Source organism: Megalops cyprinoides, chromosome 4 (assembly GCF_013368585.1).
Source record: "Megalops cyprinoides isolate fMegCyp1 chromosome 4, fMegCyp1.pri, whole genome shotgun sequence".
Classification (NCBI taxonomy): domain Eukaryota; kingdom Metazoa; phylum Chordata; class Actinopteri; order Elopiformes; family Megalopidae; genus Megalops; species Megalops cyprinoides.
Genome location: NC_050586.1, coordinates 4,976,322 through 4,994,803, shown reverse-complemented (window position 1 = coordinate 4,994,803; position 18,482 = coordinate 4,976,322). Strand labels below are relative to the sequence as shown.

Below are 18,482 nucleotides of genomic sequence, written 5' to 3'. Positions count from 1 at the left end.
CGAGGGGGCGCGGCACGACCCCGCCCCAGATCACATGACCAGGACACACCACCCCCCCCCCCCAGCTGACAGGGGTGGAAGCCCAGCTCGTGTGATGCCTCAGTGGTCAGGACCGGGGGAACTGGGGCAGAAGTTTGACTTCCCCACCCTCCGTCCCAGAAAAGACTCCCTCTGACTGAACAAACCTGGACTGGGGTCACAGAGTCCCTTATTTTGGGGGAAGACAGTGTCCCCAGGCCTCTGCAGTGCTGCTAGAGGAATCAGGTTTGCCCTGTATGTGACAAACGCACATAGATAGCCTAGCTGTGGAATGTAGTTAGTGTAAAAGGTGTAGTCTAGGTGCTCCTCACTGAAGTAAGTTTCAGAAACATTTGCCTGTCCGGTCAGTATTCTTAAAAGGTCAGTTTTTTTTTTACAATACAGAAATGAGCAAAAAAGAAAGTGCCAAAGTGTCTGCTCCAGTATTGCTGTAAAAATGATCGCTAGGAGTGCGGAGACTTCTTTCACTGAAAGCACAGTGATTTTACAGCTGTTGTTTTGCCGTGTCATTCGTCAGGTTGCATGCCGCATGTTCTATTTGTTTTGTTGTAATATTTATTTGCGGGAAAGGAGGAGGACCCTTAGAAGTATTTGGGTAATAATCAGGGTACTCACTTTGGAATCAGAGGGATTTTGGAGATTTGATTTTTCTAACATTTTTTTTTTTTGCATGGCTATGGTTGAATGGAAAGTTAATTGGTTAAACGGCACAGCAGTAGGAGTACAAAGTGCTTTGCAGCTGACTGACTGAGGTCCGCTAAGAAGGCAGCTCTCGCATGTGTTATGTAAGCATGTAAGTAGCTTAATTTATGCATAAATGTTTATAGTTTTCTAAGTGTTGCTGAGCTCAGAGTCCTCAGAGTGAATAGGTTTGCAGTGTTTCCCTGGTTTCCTAATATGGTAGTGTGTCCACAAACTCCCTGCCATCGCAGTAACATTTACACACGTTTGCATGGACCTGAAAAGCGTTTCAGTATTGGATCGTGAACAGTTTCTTCCTCTGCCATACCAGTTAGATTAATAATGAATGAATGCAATTCCCTGTTCCACCCTGCCTACAGGGAGGTATATAAAGTCCACTTTGTCCCTCACTTTAGGAGCTGTGTCTACACAGTGATGGTGTTACAGCCTCTCTGATTGACTGTCACTACCTTTCATTGAGAATCGTGAACCTTGAGTGAATCTTCTGTAAACCTCGGCACATACTGATATTTAATAACTGTTCTGTTTTCATTGTCACACTTTCACTGATGTCGTTCAGGTGTTGAAGTTGTACTTTCGTGCCAGACCATGTGACATTGCATGAGTTTTGTTTAAGTTTTAGCACAATCGCCTGTTGGTGTTTTACAGTAGGCTCAGGTACGGACGGTGGTATTTTCTATTCACATTTGCCTGTGGTTGGTCAAGATGTGTCAGGCCGTAGACCAATCAGAGGGGAGGGCACATTGTGTAAATGAAACTCCACCCATGTTATATTCTGTGAGGGGGGAGCTGTTCAGCTCCAGTGATTTTTAAGCTATTTTCCTTCACGTTTGTCATTACATATCAGTGCTGTCTTAAAATGTTCATTTCGTTTACTGGTTTGTTCATTTGTTTGTGTAGTTTGCTGTTAGGTGTACTTCCCCACATGTGAATTCATGCTTGAACACGTAGCATTACAAGTTTTGAAACCTCTGTGGTGACATTTATGCAAATGCATTCTGTGCCTTTTTATGATGTGGTCTGTGCAAAACACACAGTGAGTTGAAGCTCTGGAGAAAGATTACTCAGTGATGCTTTAGAAATGTTTAACTGTGGGATTCAAGTGTAAACACCACAGAAGTCAGAACCTAGAGCAACAGTAAATAAAAAAGGTAAAGAGGACACTGTAGGTGGTCTGAGTTTAAATGTGTCCTTGTGAAACATTCATTTGTATAAAGTTCAGCTGAGAGTCAGTTGTAAAAACCTTCCTAAAAATAAAAAAAACAAAAAATGGCAAAAAATCCACTGAAAAGGTCAAACATGGGTCAGTCATCGAATGTGTCATGTGTGCCATCATGGGTTTGTCCCGTTGCCCGTCCAGCTGTCCGCGGGACCCCCGATTCGAAAGGAGGGTGGGGAACGGCGGCGGTTCACGGTCTGAAGGACGAGAACTCCGCCCGGAAGCTTCCCTCGTGTTGCAGGAACGCCCCGTGGAACTCGATCTCCACCCCGCTGCCGACCGACCGCCACTGGAAGAGACGGTCCCCTTGGAACCACGTGGTCTGCACGACGTCCTCGTCCCGGATCTGAGGGGGGGGTTAAGAGTAAGGCTCGCCATGCCCAGGTGGGATGCTGCTGTTTCCCCCATGGACAACGTACTGAATTTGAACTGTAAATCTCCAGCTGTATGAATAGATGGTATATAAATGTATGTACAGTGTGCGAGTCTCCCAGGGTAATAGGATCTGCAAAGTAAATTATAAATGTAATACATCATGAAGTGGAAAGGGGCTGGCAGTGTGGGGCAGGGGCTCTGGGATCCTCCCTGGAGCATGGCAGTCTTACAGCCTTATATGATCCTACTCCATTGCCTTGCTTGAACTGCCTAGCACATTCACCCGACTTCTCCAGTATAAGAAAACTCGGACCGGTTTCTTTCAGGACACATTTTGGGCCTGCGGAGTGAGGCCGGGGTACCCCCTCTGTCCCCCCCTCCTCCCCTTACCAGTATGAAAGTGGGCGGGGCGTCGTCGTCTTCCTCTTCGTCTTCGTGGAAGGCGCTGAGGGCCCGGATTTCGATTTTGGATTTCGGCCGGACGTTGATGAAGGTGCGGCAGGTGTGATTCCCTGACCCGGGCCGGCGTGTGGGGTTCACGATCTGACCACTGGGACCGAACAGCTGGACATCACAGTCTGAGGCAACAAAAGCACACAAAGAGCTGAGTCTGGATTGTTCCGGATTCTTGAAATGGCACGCTCTTCCTGTACTGGTCAATATGTACTTTCTGTGCTGGTTTACCCCAGCTCTGTGACAGAATGTGTTTTAATTGTGCTCTTCTGATAACCCCTTCTCCTCTTTTCTGTGACCACACCCCCCCCCCCCCTCAGACTCACCTTCATGGTGACTCTTACTGGTCTTCTGGCTTTGGTAGGTAAACATCAGTCCCCTGCCAGGGGACACCTGGCTCAAGCCCTGACGCAAGTGGAGGAGGTTGGTGCGGGTGGTCAGGGTGTAGGTGCCCAAATAATTACACTTTTTCCTCAGCATTCGCCTGTTGGAGAGTATCAGGAAGTCCCCTACACACACACGCACGCATACACACACGCACACACAGAGTCAGAGGTAACATTGTAATGTCACAGTGGGCAGCAGGTTCTGCATCCGACGGCTCACCCACCATCCTTGCAGTTGAGGGAGCTGGACTCCACCCTGAAGTGGATGACCTCACCCAGGGGCCGTCCAATGGTGAGGGTGCATTCCCGCACGTTGACGTTACGCAGGTCCACTGTGCCAGACTCCTCCAGGAGAAGCTGTCCACACACACCTGGGGGTCAGATACACCGGCTGAAAATGTGTTTAGCATAAAAACCCCCGGTTTTATACATCTTATTTTTAAGGGTGCCCTGTGGTACATAGCACAGCAAACATAAAAATGTAAAATATGCTCCAATGAAGCATGTTAAAGTGAGGAGTTTTCCCAGCAGGACTGCAAAGTGCAACAAGGATTTCTTAAATGGGTGTAAAACTAGTACTGGCTTTCAGATCAGCCAGCAGGTCATTCTAATCACTGAACACCTGAAAACCTAAAGCCTTAAACTAAACCAAAACTAAACAAATCACCCAGGGCCCCTGCTACCACAGGATACACGATCCCTGTAGAATTTATGATTATCTACTGAAGCGTGCAAGCCTGCTCTGTCCACCTAACTGGTTTCAGCCGGCTGTGTGGGCAGGGCTGTCGGGGGTGGGGAGGTGGTCAGTTCCAGCGGACTGGGCGACACAGCGGCAGCTTGGTATTGAGGTATCTGGGGCGGCCTGATCTCCGGGGTGGGGGGCTGTGTGGGGGCCCCTGGGAGGTCCTCCCGGTGTGCGGCCCTGGTGGTGCGCAGGTGCGCGCGGGGCCCCGCGGTGGTGGTTTCGGGGTGCCCACAGGAGCCTGTCCAGCAGGCCTGGATGGTGATGGGCTTGGGCATGTGCATGCAGAGCAGGGGGATGATTGGCTGGGAGTGGGACGGCCCCACGCAGGACACGCCCCTGGACTGGATCCCATAGCCACAGGTGACGGAGCACTGGGGGACGGCAGCACGGGATTGGTCAACAGTCATGGCCACGCCCCGCCCCACCACACTCACCCATTCAGAATGAAGGCCATCCACCACACTCACCCCATTCAGACAACATAGTTGTATTCAGTTCTGTTTAGTGAAGTGAAGGAGTAATATAAAGTGTGCAATAGACAATATGCAGATATACAATGTACAATATACAATATAATACAGATATTATTTGAAGAGTCATTCTGTCCCTCTTCTGAGGCTATACTGTAGGGTACTATATCTCACCATGTAGGGCTAAGGTGTATATGTGGGCGTGGCTGCGGGTGTACCTGTGGGTCACAGGTGTGCCTGTGGCCTTGTGGGCGTGGGAGTGATTGTGGGAACTTTACCTGGCTCCACTCCTTGACCTCCCAGCTGAAGGTGCAGGCCTGTATCCTGCAGGGCACAGCGGAAAGGGGCCTGGTCAGCGCGGGACACAGGTCCTCGGGCACCTCGCTGTCCCTCCCGCCCTGAAACTGGACACAGGACAGGCGGCGGCGGATGACACCCTGTCCGCAGGACACCGAGCAGGGCCCCAGCTGCTCAGCTCTCCACCTGCACGGTGTCAGTCACGCGTCAGTCAGAGACGCCGGCCCAGAGAGGATCCCCCTCTCCCTCGCGGCGTTTCGGGCGTTACCTGGGGGGGCAGGTGTTGGCGTTACAGGGCACCAGCCCGGCCGGCCTGGGTAGGGTCCCGCACTCCGAGTCGCTCACGACCTCCTCCCCGCCCTCGCCGTCCCGGGAGCAGTACAGCACCCTGCGTGCCACACCTCCGCCGCAAGTCGCGCTGCAAGCCCCCTCCTTGTAGCACCACCTCCTGGTTGCACGTTTAAAAACCAAGAAGAGAAGCTTGCACATTTATCCAAAGCTGCCGGTTTGTCTAAACCGTTTGTTTGACCACAATATAATTTTCCAGGTGCGTACACTGTTTGGTTTATTTTAAAAATGTTTTGACCTCAACATGACCTTCTTCAGAACCAGGATACAGGTGCGTACACTGTTCACATCGTATTGGCACAGGTTAAAAATGAATTGCAGTCATGGGCCTTATGATTTGACTCATGATGTATCAAACGTCCAATGCATCCACAAACCAGCAGTGACAGACTCACGCAGCAGGACAGGGGGAAGGGCTGCAGGGCTCGGTGTGGGGCTGCGGCTTCCTCGAGCCGTCACAGTGGAAATCCAGCACTGTCGTCCGGGACTGGTGATCCACGCAGGAGTACCACACCTGCTGCAGCCCTACAGAGTGTTGGGTCAGAACCACACTCGCTGAGCCTCATTAATGCAGCAGCTAAACAGGGAAAAGATTCCGCAATCTGATCACACTCACCGTTCCCACAGCTCTTTGAGCAGTGGCCAATCACAGGGCTCCACACGTACACAGGCTGCAATCTAGACTGTGATGTCACACCGTGTTCCTTTTGTTTGCGACGGACCTAGGAAACAGTCAGGGTATTTTAATCTCTGGGAAAAATCCTTCATTTCATGTGTAGAGTTTTGCAACAGACATTTTTCCTACCTCGCCCCCCGTTTCCCAACCGATGGGGCACACGTCCACGACACAGGGCCGGGAGTCAGCCGGCCTGGTAGACTGCGGGCAGAGGCTGTCGTCCACCTTGACGTTCACACCACGTTCTGTACGGACACAAAACACCTCGCGCCAGACCTCACCTGGGCCACACACCGCCGAGCAGTCCCCAAACTCTGACACCTGCCACCTGTACCACACACACACACACACACACACACCAACACGTATACACACATGCACACGCACACACAGACACGGACACACTATGGTCAGCATGCCCTCCACTCTCTCTACTGTCACTGCAGCTTAGTGGCGGCTGTCAAAAGTTTATCCGCTTCTTAGGGCATTTAACGACATATGAGGGCACTTCTCAATCCATCCTTTCTAAAAATGGCTTTGTGAGGGTGTTCTGCACAGATAGAGGTCTCAGGATAAATGCGAACTTTTCCCGTAAAAGGATAAGTTCGAAGACTTCAAAGTCCCCGAGCAGATATGAAATCATGGATGTGTGATCATTACTTGAGGCTCATCTTTGCTAAGACTGAGCCTCTCTACATCTCAGCTAAGTCCTCTCTCTCACCCCTCCCTCCAGAGCCTCACCATCACCCTAAAAAACACTATAGTGTCAGCCTCCCAGACCTCTAAGAGCCTAGGAGTTACACTCGACAGAGGACTGAATGTCATGAACTACGTGGTGGTCGTCAGCAGGGCCTGCATATTCTTCATATACAAAAGGTCTGCATGCATTAGCTATCATGGCACTGTGCTGATGCCCTTACACATGACACATGTTCCAGCGTGGTTAGCTGAGACCTGTATGTACTGTCTAATGCCAAATTAATTAGATGCACTTTGTACTCGCCCTTTTTAAATCATTCTGTGTGTGCTGAATGGCAACATTTAAATGAATTTCATCGACAAGTTGGCCCTCATCTGAAGTTATCAAGTCCATTGAAGTTTTTCCATTTCTAATAGCTTTTTAAGGATTTTCATATAAGTAGTTTGCTCTACAGCTCAACGTGAATAAATCAGAAGGAACTACATGACGGGGTCTATGTACCAGGTAGGGCAAGGCTGTGGGTTGCACGTTTCCTTGGGGTGCGGCGCAGAGTCTTGTGGGCATTGCAGAATCGGCAGCTCCACTGTCAAATCCCCCTGTCGCTGAACACACTTCACCGGCCGCTCCTTCTCTCCCCCACCACAGGGGGCGCTGCAGGGCCCAAACTCTCCTGTCACCCAGCTGAACAACACGAAGCACACCATCATGTCTGTTCATGTCTTACAAGCAGTCGACACAGTGCTAGCTTTTGTTCCCGCTGTGTCCTCGGTTAATTAGGCCAGACTGAACAGTTTGATCACAATCTTTATGTGACTTCTCTACATCTGATCTGCTTTGCATTCTTTGTGAAGGAAACGTACTACTTGTAAAATGGACTGGAGGTGTGTTTTCGGTAAAAAGGTCACGCTAATTATTCAACACATTTTTGCTAAAATCTGCCCCTTATAAATTCAGAACAGTTGTCTCAATTAAGTTAAATTAAGTCCAACTAATTACTCTAGGGCACACTAATTTCCTCTCGTCAACAGAGCTGAATGCATGTGTGTAATACTAATTTGTTTAAGGGGCTCAAATTAATAGAAAATATTTACATAACCATTTAGCTGTACCTATCCATTAGGCCAAACACATTTCCAACAACCCACGCCTATAACAAAGAAGTAACAAAAGATACTGATTAAGCTGAATTCAGATCTACATTACTATTCAGCGAAGAGCTCAGTCACACCAAATTAGTCTGGAGCACAGCTAGAATAAAGACCAGCATCCACCAGGGCTGAGAAGCACTGACTTACACATTGTGATAGCATGTCAGACTGACATCATGAAAGCAGAATTGCACAGGGTCGGTAAACGGACAGTACTGGGGTGGACAGGCGGGAAGCTGGCAGGGGGAGGGGAGCATTGCGGGTCGAGTGGCCTCTTCACAGGACGCCTCCTGGAGATGCTCCTGAGTGTCTCTGTCCACACACATGTAGGTAGTCTGCTGGTAACCTGGGTGAACAAGACAAATTAATGAGTTCCAATATGAGACCAAATCAGATTGAAGATCTTTAAGACCTGGGACAGCCTGGAGAACAGCGGGCTTCCGCTGTCTACGTTTACGGTAAGGGGGGAGTAGACCGGCTGATTTTCTCCCATTGGCTTTGAGAACCCAGAACTGACTTTTTCTGTCACAAGATATACAGTGGCTCCCTGTCAACGTGTCATGCTGCTGAACTAGTGACCTGGGGCAATGAGAAGAATATTTGGAGTGAAATCTGTCCATCTGGGTTTCGTACCTGACCCACAGGTGACAGAGCAGGGTGAGGTGACAGCCACCCACTCGCCCCTGGGTGTGGTTTCCTCGGTCCTAGGTTTGTAGAAGGTGTAGGAGATGTTTGGGCTAGTGAGATCACCATACTCCTTTCCATACTTCCGGTAGACCTACAGACAAAAGGGAGAGAAATTTCTTCACAGTTTGTGTTTCTGTGGTGCCTTGTGTCTGTGTAGGTGTGGTTCTCTCACAGAAAGATGTGAACGGGCATGAATGTGACCTCATCTATGTGTGAAATTTGTGCGTTTGCTTATGTGTCTGTTTGAGTGTATGTATGTGTTGGTAAATCTGTGTATGTGTGCATATGTGTGTGCTCGAGTGTGTGAGTGTGTTTGTGAAGGAGAACCTTTATCTGTTCCCCAATCAATGTTTGTTAATACTTTACACATCTGTAGAAGGATCCTTGTCTTTCCAATTTCTGCTCTGTTTATAATTCAGCTTATTTCAGTCAATTGTATCAAAGCAGGTTATTTTTGGTGGGTGTGAGTGTGTGTCTTTGTGCGCGTGCGTGTGTGTGTGTGCGTGTGTGTGTGTGTGTGTGTGTGTGTGTGTGTGTGTGTGTGTGTGTGTGTGTGTGTGTGTGTGTGTGTGTGTGTGTGCGTGTGCGTGTGTGTATGCGTGTGCGTGCGTGTGCGTGCGTGCATGCGTGCGTGCATGAGTGAGTGTGTGTGTGTGTGCGTGAGTGAGTGTGTGCGTGTGTATGTACCTGTACGTGTATCTCCTCTGAAATGGGGCCAGGCAGATGTAGCTCCTCCCTCTGCGGCAGGCCATCAGGAGTCAGGTACAGGTGATACACCAGCTGACCTTCCTCCAGCGGGGAGGGGTGAGTGGTGTTTAAGGCCACAGTGCCATGCCCCGCAACCACATACTCACCCTGGATTAACACCGCTATTAACACACAAACATGCAGAGAGACACACACACACACACACACACACACACACACACACACAGTAAGAATATACAATGTATAGTAACCCTTATTACCATTCCACACCCCACCCTGTCTAATTTAAACCGTGACTCACTCATGCCTCTATTCATTACATTTTTGTCATTTGGCAGACGCTCTTTTCCAGAGTGACTTCCATAGGTTACAGTTTTATCCATTTATATGGCCAGTCTATTTACTGAGGCAATTTTGGGCTAAATACCTTGCCCAGGGGTACCACAGCAGTGCACCAGCGGAGAATCGAATTGGTTACAAACCGCTACGCTGTATCGCTGCCCACATGCACCACTGCCGCCTGCTGTTCTCCGAGGTGTGTTTTAATTCCAACAGATCTCATTTCTCACTGGCATGCATAAATGTGAGGTAAAATATTCCTCTCTTTTCTGCCCCCCTCCCACTCACCCAGGTGTGTGAAGAGGGGCCTCCTGTTGATTATGTGAACCCGCGTGGCATTCAGTGGCAGGGTGAGGAAGGTGACATACTCTTAAGAGACACACAAACACCAGACACGTTTCAGGATAATGATCTGCGCTCAGGTTTCGGAAGCCAGGAAATGATGTCGTTTGAGACAGGAAGTGAGTGTGGATCTTTACCTCGGGCCTGGCCCTCCCTGTAGGAGTCAGAGATGAGGCTGCAGGTGGAGCCGTCTCCACCGCACACCCCACAGACATCCTCCACCTTACGGGAGAGCAAGCGGCCATCACACCCAAACAGCTGAAATTAGAGAGAAACAGGGAGGGGGGGGAGACAGAGAGAGAGAGAGAGAGAGAGAGAGAAAGAAAGAAAGAAAGAGGGGGAGAGAGGCATTAAGTGTGGACTGTGGTGTATCCTCTGCCGTTAATGGCCATTGCAAAGTAGTATTCTTGGGGTTCCTTTTCTTGTGATTCCAAAATACATAATTCGTAATTTCAGCATTACCAACATTTTAGGGGTTAGTTTGTGATCTCAAGACAATCAATTTGGAAATATTGACATTCTGGGATAACAATCTTGGGATAATGAAGCTCAGAAACACTACAGTAAATATTAGCTAACAAGAAAAAATATCTCTATCAATTAAAATTAATGCCAAGTAGACTGGTGATGATTGTATTGCTGGCGTAGTCTAAGTTCATCACGATTTTGGATGACATCTTCTTGCTAGTTGAGGCCCCTTCTTGTCCTGAATAAGTCTCATTGTATTGTAAAATGGCAACAATGTTCATAATAAATAATTCTCAAAATGACAGCTATCATTTGTCACAGTGTATTTGCTCATGTATGAATATACTCACTCATGAGCCAAGAGAATGACAGCCATAATAGTGGTAATAACATATTTATTACTTTATATCAACTTCATATTTGACCTATTAATAAAGTATGATTAACACTACATCTGTTATAAATGCCTTGTGGACGCTCACTGAACACTGAACATTGTGTTTTCTGGTGTTATTTAAGGAAGATGAGAGTTACCTGACACTTTCCCGCCAGGCACACGCTAACAGCGCCGAGTGGAGATGGGACATGGGGCTCACAGCGGGTCCCATCTGTGAACTGTGCCCCTCGGCTGACCATGAAGTCCCCACCCTGTGGCCGGCACATGAGCTTGCACTGCGGGTCTCCTGAGTCGTGCACAGAGAAAGTCAGATTCTGAGACAGGAAATCTGAACATAACAGATTACATTACATTATTGAAATTTAGCAGACGCTCTTATCCAGAGCTACTTAAATAGGTTACATTTTTTACATGTTGTCCATTTATACAGATTTACATATACTGGGTAAAGTACCTTGACCAAAGATACAGTAGCAGTGCCGCAGAGGGGAATCAAACCAGCAACCTTTCGGTTACAAGCACTGCTCCTTACCCTTATGCTACACTCCCGCCCTAATGTAGTGTCATTCACTGCAACAGAAGGCTAACCTTGTGCATGAGGCCGCAGACAAAAACAGAGAAGCACTTGGCTAACGTGGTTGTAGTATGGTCATACGGCACCAAAATCACAGCATCACAAAGTATGGTAGTATCACTGTCAAACACCCCCCCCCTCGTCGACCATGAGACACCAAACCTGTGAGGAGACCCACAGCGGGGACCCAGGTGAAGAGTGAGGCGGTGCCAGGGGACAGGGAGAGGGGCTGGGGGTCGGTTTGGGAGCACTGCTCCTCCATGAATTTCAGCTGACTTGTGGCACAGGGCTGCTCAGGGTACACAGACACAGGAAGAGATCCATCAGCACACCATAAACAGGCCTCTAAGACCCCACAGCCTGATCCCTGACCCAGGAGTTCTGAGGTTTACACACAAGCTCCATACAGAGTATACAACATCAATATCATACTCATATGGGTATCATGTACATAGAGTTAACACAGACCAGAACACTGAACACCCACATACTCAGAGGATGCAAACCAACAGGACCAAGGTCAAAACTGGTTCAGGCCGAAAGGAGCACTGTCAACATGACCTGTGGAATCCTACCTGTCTGTTACAAAGTTCAGCTTCAGTGTGTCTCCCCTCACAGTCATTCCCACCAAACGCGGGCCTGCAGAGAGGGAAGGTGAGGATCCCGATCGAGTTAAAGCTGTCCTGAATTTTTTACATACAATTATAACTGATCTGAAACCAAAGGCAAACAGCAGCCTGACCGATGGGATAGAATCACACAAACCGCCGCCACCAGCAGCACCGGACCGACGTCACACCTGCTCTGTGGTATAATGTTCATGGAACTTCGAATAAGACAAGAGCAGGTTTGAGTCCTAGACAGGAGACTGCATGTCGTTGTAGATTTGAGGCACTTCACCTGAAACATTCAGCTGTATAAAAGCACAATATGCCACGTATATGCCAAACTGAATATGCATGCAATTCACTCTTGATTAGGGTGACTGTGTAGCGTATAAAAAATTCAACACCAGATCAAAGTTTTGACAAAGACTGTGATGTGATATGCCTAAAATACTGATGCATCAGACAGCACTTCAGACTCTGAGAACGTGTGTCTAAAGCCCTTTGACTGCATCCACGTTTGTCAGGACAGTTTCTGTTCACTATAGACAAGTCTCGAGTGTGACGGTCGAAATCACGCGCTGGTTACCGTGGGTTGGTGCACTGCCTCTTCCTGGAGCTGACCCCCCCGCCACAGGTGCGGGAACAGGTGGAAAACTCGGACCAGCTGGACCATGAGCCATGCACCACCATGGAGGAGCTGAGCTTGGAAGGGGACACACAGCGCCCCTTCAGGCACCACTGGGTATTGCAAGAAAAAAGCATTGTTACAGTTACTCCTCTCAGAACCAAACTGGTGCTATTTTTGAAAGACATTAAAATAGAAAAAGAGAGCAATTGCCACACACCAAAGAGATTAACTTTTAAATTAACTTGCTCTGCAGAGCTTTGGGCGTTGGATCAAGACAATAACAAGTCCTGTAATAAAAAAACTTCCATAAATTGGTTTAGTTTGTTTTTATATTGGCAAGATATGTCAAAATGCTTTGGCTGCTGGGCCTTTTTCCATTCTCACAGTTTTTTTGCTCTCTTGTGTGAATTAAAAAAAGGAGGGGAAAGAAACTTTTTTGTGATTATCTTGAATGATATTAATGTCTTGGAAGCCAGCAGGCAAATATAACTAACCTCCAATCCCACCATCCTGCCTGTGATTGGTTGCTTACTGGCAGGTCGTTACCTGATTGGGTGCACACTCTGTTCCGTCCAGCAGGGGGATGAGCAGGCGTGTGCAGGAACTGTCGTCGCCAGGGACGACATGACAGGACAGCACACGACACACGTCCTGGAGGCAGGGGGAGAACAGGTGTTTTGAGCTCTGTGCCGAAAGCAGAGAAGGAGGAAGCACCATCACACGCAAATCACTCACGATGTCCGTGTGTGCGAAGGAGCAGGCTCTCGCGGTGATGCCGAAAGCGATGCGGCACTGGTCGTCCACCCCATAGTACAGCCCCGGCTTCCAGTCCTGCAGAGAGCCTCCCAGCACCGGCAGGTCCTTCACACAGTCACCTCTGCCTGCACTGAAACAGCCACCCACCCACCCCCAAGGGTCACACATGGGCCTGTGTAACAGCCTATAACACACCCACACTCAGTCACCTGCGCTACACCTGGATCTCAGCTCAGTCCAGGAGGGCTTACTGTCACACCAAGACAAACACTGACAAACATGTGGCAAACTGTCTGCGGCTGTTGCCTTAGGCTCCACGGATCTGTTTCCCGATTGGACAACATCTGCCACATACACAACACACAGGCGGCTCATGGTGATACAGCTCATAGGGCATAGCATGTACATCAGACAAAAACACTCAACACAGGGGCATGTGGGTAGCGAGCTAGGCGTGTAACCATTAGGTTACTGGGTCTAATCCCCTTGAGCGAAGCACTTAACCATGAGTTGTTGAGTCAATGTAGAGCTGGAAAAATGGATGTCAAAAGGACAAGGATGCAAAAAACAAGACTGTGCACTTTAAGTCATACTGGAAAATGGTACCTCCAACATAGATATGCAATCATAATAAATAATAATCAATAATAGCATATTCATGCTGAGAGGCACCTGAAGAAATTCTGGAGCTGGTCCCGGCTGCACTGGGACCAGGTGAGGTCCACGCTGTTGTAACCCCCGTCTGACGCCATCATGAAGCCGCTGTTGGTGCAGGCGTTTCCTGTTCCATCGTGATTTATGCCAAAGCTGCAGATAAATGAAAATAAGTTTTATTGAACTTTTAAGACCTTTTTTTAAGAATGTTTCCACCCCAGCATGTTCTCATTACCTGTGGCCTATCTCATGCGCGATGGTGATGCCCAGATCGAAGCCCGTATCTTCGGTGATCACACAACTCCATTTGCTGGAGCAGGCCCCGCCCAGCTGGGCCACGCCCCTCACACCCTTGTTCCCATCAGGCAACACTAGGTCAAACCTGCATGCCGTAAGAACATAATGACCGTAGGGGGAATTCGGTTTGCAGTAAGATCTATGAATGAATGGATAAATTATACATACACTCCTACACTACCCTTCAAAGCCTCGGAGGTGTGGCTGCACGTTTAAGGCCTACCGAGTGATGTAGAGGAGGAGGTCAGCGTGCAGGGGGTCGGTGTCGTTGAGGGGGTTGACCCTGCGCCCCCACTCGCACACGCTCATCAGGGAGGAGGTGATGTTCTCTGAGATCCGGATCTCTGGCTGAAACAAGGAGCAAAGCGTTTGGAGGAGCCCAGGCCTCCTGAGATCCCGGGGACGGGCTCGTCCCGAGTGACCTCTGCGTGACCTTCACGTGCCTTACCTCCGCCTCGGTGAGGATGATCATGCGCACCAGGTGAACCCTCAGGTTGGCCCCCAGAGTGACGTCCCGCAGCAGCTCGGACGCCTGCAGAGGTGACACGGGCCTCCGTTAGACCAAACCCACACGCCCCGCTGACGGAACTCCCCCCGAGCCTCATGCGGCCCCGTCATCGGCCCAGGTCAAAGGTCACACTCACGATGTTGAGGTTGGTGAGGATGTATTTCTCGGTGTCCTGTTTGTGGATCTGGTGGACGTCCGGCCCCACAACCACCAGCAGCTCCAGGTGAGTGACCTCAGGTACCGAAGCACCGCGGGCGACACGCCCTCGATCAGCTGGAGAGGTGGAAGAGGGGAGCAGAGGAGAGAGGAGAGAGGAGAAGAGACCAAATGAGGAGGAGAGGAAAGGTCAGACACCCACAATTATACAGGGAGATGAGAAAGGCCCATTCTGATAAGATGAAAATCTTAAAATGTTTTCAAAATTACATGTAATTGCAAATACTTGCTAATTTCAGTTTCAGGTATAACCCAAGATGCTGACTATCTAAGAAGTGGACTGAGGTGGTGACCTTGCATCTCCAAGGGAAACTTTATGGTGAATTCCTCCAATAGTCCCCAGATTTAACCCCCTTTGACATTTTTTCCATGGGAGTACATGAAGTCACAAGTTTACGGAACAAAGGCTCAAAACGTTACATATTTCCAAGATTGTGATGATCCCACTATTAACAGCATTTCCCCTGCTACTCTACATACTGTTGCCAGGGAGACAACACAGCGATGCCAATTATGTTTTGATACAGTAGGTGCCCAAGTGGAATTTTACTGAAAACAAATAAAGAACCAGAAATAGCTCGTTGAGTTCTTTCTTGGACATGAGAAAAGAATGTAATACCTCTGTGTTGATATAAACACATTTCCACAGATACACACTGGGACTTAGCGTCCACCCTGTACTAACTGGTGTTGATCCTGTACGTGAAATGTAATCCGATGCTGTGCGTGTTTTTGTATTGCGTAGCCACCCCAGCACCAGTCTCATTAGTCTGAGGGCACTCACAGTGCAGGGGGGTCTGGGATGTTCTCGCAGGGAGGTCGCGGTGGAACACGAGGTGCGGCATTGCTGGACTCGCCACGGCCGCGCCGGCAAAGTGCCGGTGTCTGTGGAGCACCGGCCGGACGTAGAGCCTCCCGCCTCCCGCCAACACCATGCCTTCCTGGGTGCAAACGAGACCTTTATTTGGACATGCTGCGGGAGCGGATCGCACCCTTCATTGCTCAGTGACAGAGCATCCTGATCCTGAACAGACGACCCACTCGGCTGAGGGGAGAGGCTCAGCTTGTGGGGTGGAAAGGGGGGGGGATGGAGGCTGTATTTGTGAGGCAGATGTATGGACGACGAACCGTAGTCAAAGAGGAAGACTGGAAGAAACTAGCTGTTTTATTGATGCCAAATTGTGACATGAAATGTTTGTTAAAAAAAGAATTATGGAAACAGAGAGAAACAGAGAGAGGGAACAGAGAGGTGGGGTGAGAGGGAGAGAGAGATGAGATGAATAAAGAAGGGCGAAGGTGTAGACAAGGAGAGAGGGAGAGAGAAATTAATGGGTAAATTAAGAGGGGGGTAGACAAGGATGGGGCGAGAGAGGGAGAGAGAGAGAGAGAGAGAGAGACAGCAAGAGGGAGAGAGAGAGAGAGAGAGAGAGAGTGAGAGAGAGAGGGAGAGAGAGAGTGAGAGAGAGAGAGAGAGAGAGAGAGACAGCAAGAGGGAGAGAGAGAGAGAGGGAAGGGGGGGGATAATGTAGCAGTAGTGAGAAAAGCTGAATCTCTTTACTGTCTCCGCTTTGATTCTCACCAGAGTTCCCTCGCACGCGCTCAGAAGGGATCTGGCTGGACGGGGTTCTAGAATCTCCGGCTGCTCACAGCAGGCTCCCAGCCTCCTCACCACACTGGCGGAGGAGTTCAGATGCCTCTCCACCGCAGAGGCGCAGGAGAGGGGCCGGCTCACTCCTCCCTGCCCCACCACGTAGCGCCTCCCCTGGGCCTGAAAGGAGCACCGCCAGGGCCTCTCAGGCGCGTCTGCGGAACCGCAGCTGAGCCCGACAATCTGAAATTCGGGTACTGGGGACAGAAATGTTCACTTTGTTAGCTGTGAGGAGAGACAGCCTGTTAGCCGGAAAAGGCCAGAGCTGCTCAGATGACCAGCACTGACCCCCACCTGGACATCAGTTACCGGCAGTGACACACAGTGCATTTCCGTCAACTTCGGATTTCCACATACCTGAGCTCACTGACGTAGCGCCGAAATATAACCTCACATCCTGCGGATCTAGAGACTGCAGAAATTGCTAAGGAAAAAGAAAGGCGATATTGAATATTTAATACTTAATCCTTTGAACAGCAGGGGAATTAAATGAAGAATTACGCTTTTTTCCCATAAATCATACATCACAAGAGACAGGTGCAGACAATAAGGAGGATGACTTAAAGAGGATTGATAAACATTCTAAAATTTCTGTCGCCAAAACCGCTTTAAATTTTATACATATGTACCTACAACCCTTTCTGCTACGGTTTTTAAAAAGCCAACTATTCCTCCCCTCTAGAACCCATTAAGTAGGAGTGGGAAGAGGGAAAGAAAACACAGCAAAAGTCAAAGAGGTCAACGTACTTTACAGATGCCGCGGTCACCAGCCACAAAATAAACTGCCATTCTCTGAGCTGACAAGGCCAGCTGTTTTTTTCTCTCTTACCTGTTCTGTTGGAGATCTCACCAGCGCTGTAACACATGGTAGGACAGTCACCAAGCAGAGCAGCACTGAGGCCGCCATGTCGGTCCCGTAGCCTGCGGTATGGGGCGATTCAGTAGCACGGTACAACGTGGGACAAAATTCCCTTATACTTCGTTATGTGGCTCAGCCTCAGAGGAAGTCTGCAAACACATTGAGCAAACTCCAAAAACAAACTCCAGCAGGAAAGACTGACAGGAGTGACAGACGTCCCGGCCGTCTGGCATTGTGGGAGGGAGCACTGATGATACTGTTCTGTGATTGGGTGGAAGATGATAACCTGTGGCCACCGCATTGGTCAGCCACTGTACCCTTGAACAGGCAGAATGACCAAACAGTATTGGGTACATCTGAAAGTTCTGTGCACATGAAACCCCTCAGTCAGGGTAAAAAAATCACAGACACACATGTGATAAGTCAGGACAAAACAACTAAAGAGACCATCTAATGCTATCAGATTTTAAACCATTAATCAAACAGGAACACCTCTGTGATTCAGTCATAATGCAGGTTGCAGACCTGCGTCTTGGACTTCATCGTTTTGTATTGATTGTTGCATGTTATTTGTCAGTAGTATACTTCATTGTCCACTCTTTCTGAATTATTGTAGTCCTATGATCATGGATCCTTGACAGGGGAGACCAGGACAGAGCTAATCTGCTGCAAATGTTTTCTGCCTTTAAGGTTAGATATTCCCATTTAACTGCACCTGGCAGCATTACCATGGCAGTATTTTATTCCTCATCATTTACAAACTGTGGTTATTGACTTCTATTAAATATGTTTTTTTCAATACATAATTGTCATTTAGAGGACATTCTTATCCAGAGTGACTGACATGAGTTACAAGTTTTTTTTCCATTTATACAGCTGGATTTTAATGAAACAATTTTGGGTTAACAACCTTGCCCAAGGATACAACAGCAGTGCCTCAGCAGAGAATTGAACCCCTGCTCCTTACCGCTATGCCACAGTGCTGTTTAAAGCATAAAATTGCTGTGAAATCCACTATGACTTTACCAAACAAACCAAACTCATTCGGTCTGCTCGTCCACATTGTATATTTGCACTGAATTTATTCTCTCTTATGTATTCACTATAGAGAACGCGCATCTGTTCGTCTGTTTGTCTAGTGTACAACACAGTACGTACACTAAACGTCTTACCACTTTCTATTTTCCGACTTTTACACACTTCATATGTTTCATAGGAGACATGCAGGCTTAATA

The 18,482-nt window shown here is 48.7% G+C and overlaps 1 protein-coding gene across 1 annotated transcript; it reads right to left on the bottom strand.

The window, feature by feature from the left end:
* Positions 1–2,140: 2,140 nt before the first annotated feature.
* adamts13 (ADAM metallopeptidase with thrombospondin type 1 motif, 13) lies at positions 2,141–17,466 on the bottom strand. The gene is made up of 31 exons (XM_036526506.1): positions 17,218–17,466; positions 16,746–16,812; positions 16,320–16,585; positions 15,525–15,681; positions 14,661–14,797; positions 14,465–14,548; positions 14,240–14,364; positions 13,955–14,101; positions 13,738–13,872; positions 13,045–13,195; positions 12,856–12,960; positions 12,268–12,419; positions 11,649–11,712; positions 11,236–11,362; positions 10,637–10,785; positions 9,772–9,892; positions 9,581–9,661; positions 8,933–9,114; positions 8,192–8,336; positions 7,775–7,904; positions 6,912–7,091; positions 5,840–6,038; positions 5,651–5,756; positions 5,430–5,559; positions 4,955–5,134; positions 4,668–4,872; positions 3,930–4,290; positions 3,399–3,545; positions 3,115–3,297; positions 2,726–2,913; positions 2,141–2,306 (listed from the first exon to the last, which is right to left on the bottom strand). The coding sequence occupies exons 1-31, from the start codon at positions 17,293–17,295 to the stop codon at positions 2,151–2,153; spliced, it is 4,638 nt and encodes a 1,545-aa protein (XP_036382399.1). The 5' UTR covers positions 17,296–17,466; the 3' UTR covers positions 2,141–2,150.
* Positions 17,467–18,482: the final 1,016 nt, after the last annotated feature.

Excerpts from the sequence above, each read along its gene's own strand:
- adamts13 (XM_036526506.1), bottom strand. The coding sequence starts at position 17,295 with ATGGCGGCCTCAGTGCTGCTCTGCTTGGTGACTGTCCTACCATGTGTT. Across the intron at positions 15,682-16,319 it reads GCGCGTGCGAGGGAACTCTG|GAAGGCATGGTGTTGGCGGG; the intron begins GTGAGAATCAAA and ends GTTTGCACCCAG. Across the intron at positions 3,298-3,398 it reads CTCCCTCAACTGCAAGGATG|GGGACTTCCTGATACTCTCC; the intron begins GTGGGTGAGCCG and ends GTGTGTGTGTAG.